The sequence below is a fragment of the Nanorana parkeri genome, unplaced genomic scaffold (assembly GCF_000935625.1).
Source record: "Nanorana parkeri isolate BGI_ZX_2015 unplaced genomic scaffold, ASM93562v1 scaffold26, whole genome shotgun sequence".
In the NCBI taxonomy this organism is placed as follows: domain Eukaryota; kingdom Metazoa; phylum Chordata; class Amphibia; order Anura; family Dicroglossidae; genus Nanorana; species Nanorana parkeri.
The window spans coordinates 81,251-84,733 of NW_017306294.1; the positions used below are offsets into that span (position 1 = coordinate 81,251).

Genomic DNA, 3,483 nt, shown 5'->3' on the forward strand with positions numbered 1-3,483 from the left:
GGCAAGAATTCATCTTTACTTTCATAAAAATAAGCCCATTTATGAACTGCAGGCAATGATCACATGTGCCAAGGTGGTTAACAATAGTGAAGCTACTACTACTATTGGTAACATTTGTGTTGTACATGTAGTTTGAGCACTTTGTGTGAGTGTTTGTATGTGCTGTGTGTACTGTAGTTTGTCTATGTGTACTGTGTTCGAGGGCTTGTTCACACCATTGCGGTGCATTAATCGCATGGCTCCGTGCGTTTGACACATGGTTGTGTGAGTTTCCTCCCACGCTCCAAAGAGATGCTGGTAGATACATTGTATGTGTGCATGTGAGACAGGAACCTTAGATTATAAGCTCATTGAGGGCAGGCGCTGATGTGAATGAATAGTACATAAAGCGTTGTGTAAATTGACAGTGCTATAAAAAAAAATCTATAATAGTAAAAAAAAAATACTGTGTGCATGTCCTTGTATGCATATGTGTATTTAGCTGATCCATCCTATCCTTTCCACCCCGACCAGTACTGATATATTTTTAAATACATTATAAAATATTTTCTCAGCATAGTGTAATTGGAAACAAGGTGTAGGAATGAAAATTTTTGTACCTATGGACACCAGCTTGATATGTTCTCTGTCCAGGAATTCCAGCGCCACCGACACATTCTCCAGCTTCATCTGCCTGAAGTTAGGTCTGGAGTGGTACTTTCTGTACATCTTCTTCTGACTCAGCACCTCTAGCAAGGCTATGAGCTTGAGACCATCGCCCAGATCTTTATGGAGGTCTCCAATGCGTTTGTTCATACATTTAAGATGCTCATTGCACCACCTGGTGAATGTGTTCTGCTGGATCTTCTTCCAGGGGGCATCTTCTGCCAGGTCCTTCTCTGTAGCTGGCATCTCGTCCGCTTCCTCGCCTTGATGAAACTGGTGTTGGTCGTAGTAATCGTTGGTGCTCATGATGACTTTAGATTTGCAGCTTCCTGCTTTTTATAAGGGGATCAACAAAAAAGGGAGGAGGAAAAAAAAATAAGGGGTGTAAGGATGGCTGGATCCAAACCCACACTATGAAATCGAGTTCAAGCTGCTGAAACAGACCTCAGCAATCAAATTAGTTCCCTTATTATTCGTCCTCTTGTTGGAAACAGTGAGATGTTTCTTGGCAAGTTGTGGTTAACACTTTCAGCAGGCTCAGAGAGAAGCGGGAGGGGTGTGAGGGTTATCCCAGAGTAATCAGCTTCCACCTTTCTCCTACCCTTCCTGTCTTCTGTTTCCTTTCAGTCAATCCTTGCTTTGTGGGGAGCAGAGGTGCACGGATAAATACAGCAGGGCTGGTTTGTGATAAAGATGTTTTGTCAGAGAACAGTTAGGGGGAAAAAAAAGAAGAGCTTCAGATAATAGAAACTGATGTAGCAGAAGCGCTGATCCACAGATGTACAAGTCCCAGCAAAAAATAGGAAGAAAAGTAGATGCAGAGGCAGCTGACAGCTGAACGCAGAGGGCTTTTAGCAAACTTGTTTGAAAGTGTGGAGACCAGGATGGTGTTGGTTTTAAAGAAAACTGATCCCCCTCCCTCCTTGGTCTTCTCTCCTTTTCCCTCCCCCCCCCAACGTCAGAGGCATGGACTCCCAGGAATGCCTTAGCCATGACCATATACAACTAAGATGAGTATTTTCTAATCCCCAGTGAGATAGTGAGCAAGAGCTGGATTGGGTGCTATGCATAGCATGGCCTGGGATTGGTTTACGTACACCATGCTTCAACTACTTGTAACATTTGAGTATTTTTAGACACCCATGTCAGGGAGGTCTGTCTGGAAAGGGAGGGGGGGGGGGTAGAGGGAAAGGGATCTTACAACACAAGTTAACAAAAGCAGCAGATGTAATGCAAGGGACACCACCACCACCCCCTCTATTAATCACCACCCAAAAACATACTGTCATCCCTATATACGCTATGTATGTAACTATTTTTAATCTGACGGGTCATTTTACCTTTAGATTTACGTGAAACTTAAAGTACTTTTAAGTGAAAACATTTGTCCATATTGAATCTGAAAATGTTGACTATAGTCGGTACTTGTTTTAGAAACAGCAAGCTCACGTAGGCAGCTGACGAGCACATTTTCACCTCATTCATTCATGTGCGTTTGCGCTACAAGCATTGGCATTTCCATTTCTTAAAGGCACGGTAAAGCTGGAACAGCGTACAAAAACTCTGCTCCAATGTCAGTTCTTATAAAACACAGCAAAATAGCTCTCATAATGAAAAATAAACTAGTAACATAATTCCAGCCTGGGGCACCCCTCGCCTGTAATACCCTGCGAAGCGCATTGTTTTGTCACCACATAAATCCGTCCTGTCATTCATGCAGGAGTAGGGTGTGTGTCATCCGTCCAGTCACTGTACGTGAGCAGTTTCCAGCAAGTTCTCGGTATAGAAATACAAGCAAACTATTTAGTGCAGCTGAAGTACCATTGGTGACTTCATGCAGGGACAAGGTCAGAGGTCACACCACTGACTCATGACATGCTTTAGTGACTGTACCCAGCAAAATGCTACAGGCAGGGAAGTAGTTAATGTTGGTCAGTATCATTCATAAACTGTCTGGGAATGCTCGTTCACGGTGACCCCCAGAATCAGGGATTTCCTTTGGGCTTCCACTTTAGATTTCCATCAACCAAATTACTTCCACTTTTATCTTCCATTTACCTAATAAGAGTACTTTGGCTGTTAACCCTTCACAAATCTCGAAGCAGTGTACTGCTGGAATATGAAGCTGGAGTAGAGCTTTAAAAATGGTATGGAATATATGAAATATGGAATGGAATACGCCAAGCTCCTAATTGTCCCTCATTCGAAGGGATTGTCCCTCCTTTGGAACCAAATGTTTTCCTCAGTTGTCCCTATTTTTGGTCTGATTTACAGATCTCTATATTATTTAACTAAACCAGTTATCTAACCCTTAAATAAGCCCATGTTTTATATTTAAAAGTTTAAAGGAAAGAAAAGTAGTAATAAAAAAAAAATTTTTTGGATAAACCAATCTTTTTTTGTGCATTAATCCTCATGGTTCATATTACGGGAGGTGTGACAGAGATGTGGCCTTTGTCTATATCAGGGTAGTTCCTATAATGAGGCAGCCTGAGGTGAAAGCACAGGAACACTCCTGGTCTATATACTTTGTACTATGGTTAGCACTTCTGCCTTGCAGAACTGGGGGTCCCTGCTTCAAATCCCGATCAGGACAACATCTACAAGGAGTTTGCATGTTCTCCCTGTGCTTATGTGGGTTTCCTCTGGGGATTTCAATTTTCTCCCACACTCCAAACACATGCTGGTAGGTTAACCCCTTCTTGGCCACAGATGTACCTAGTACGATATTGGCAGCCATGGTCGGATTTACTCTCTCTGCTGCCCCAAGGCCAGGTTCCTCAATGCTCCCCCTCCCCGCCAACCCCCCTTCCCCCAATGGAGAATTGCAACCAGATG

At 43.0% G+C, this 3,483-nt stretch overlaps 1 protein-coding gene across 1 annotated transcript in view; it reads right to left on the reverse strand.

The window, feature by feature from the left end:
* FLNC (filamin C) overlaps positions 1–1,333 on the reverse strand; it is a 62,212-nt gene extending 60,879 nt beyond the window's left edge. Inside the window, exons 1-2 of the mRNA XM_018566026.1 lie at positions 1,090–1,333; positions 600–974 (exon numbers count right to left, since the gene is read on the reverse strand). Coding sequence (XP_018421528.1) covers positions 600–951 — 352 coding nt within the window. The 5' untranslated portion in view covers positions 952–974; positions 1,090–1,333. The remainder of the gene's footprint in view (positions 1–599; positions 975–1,089) is intronic.
* Positions 1,334–3,483: the final 2,150 nt, after the last annotated feature.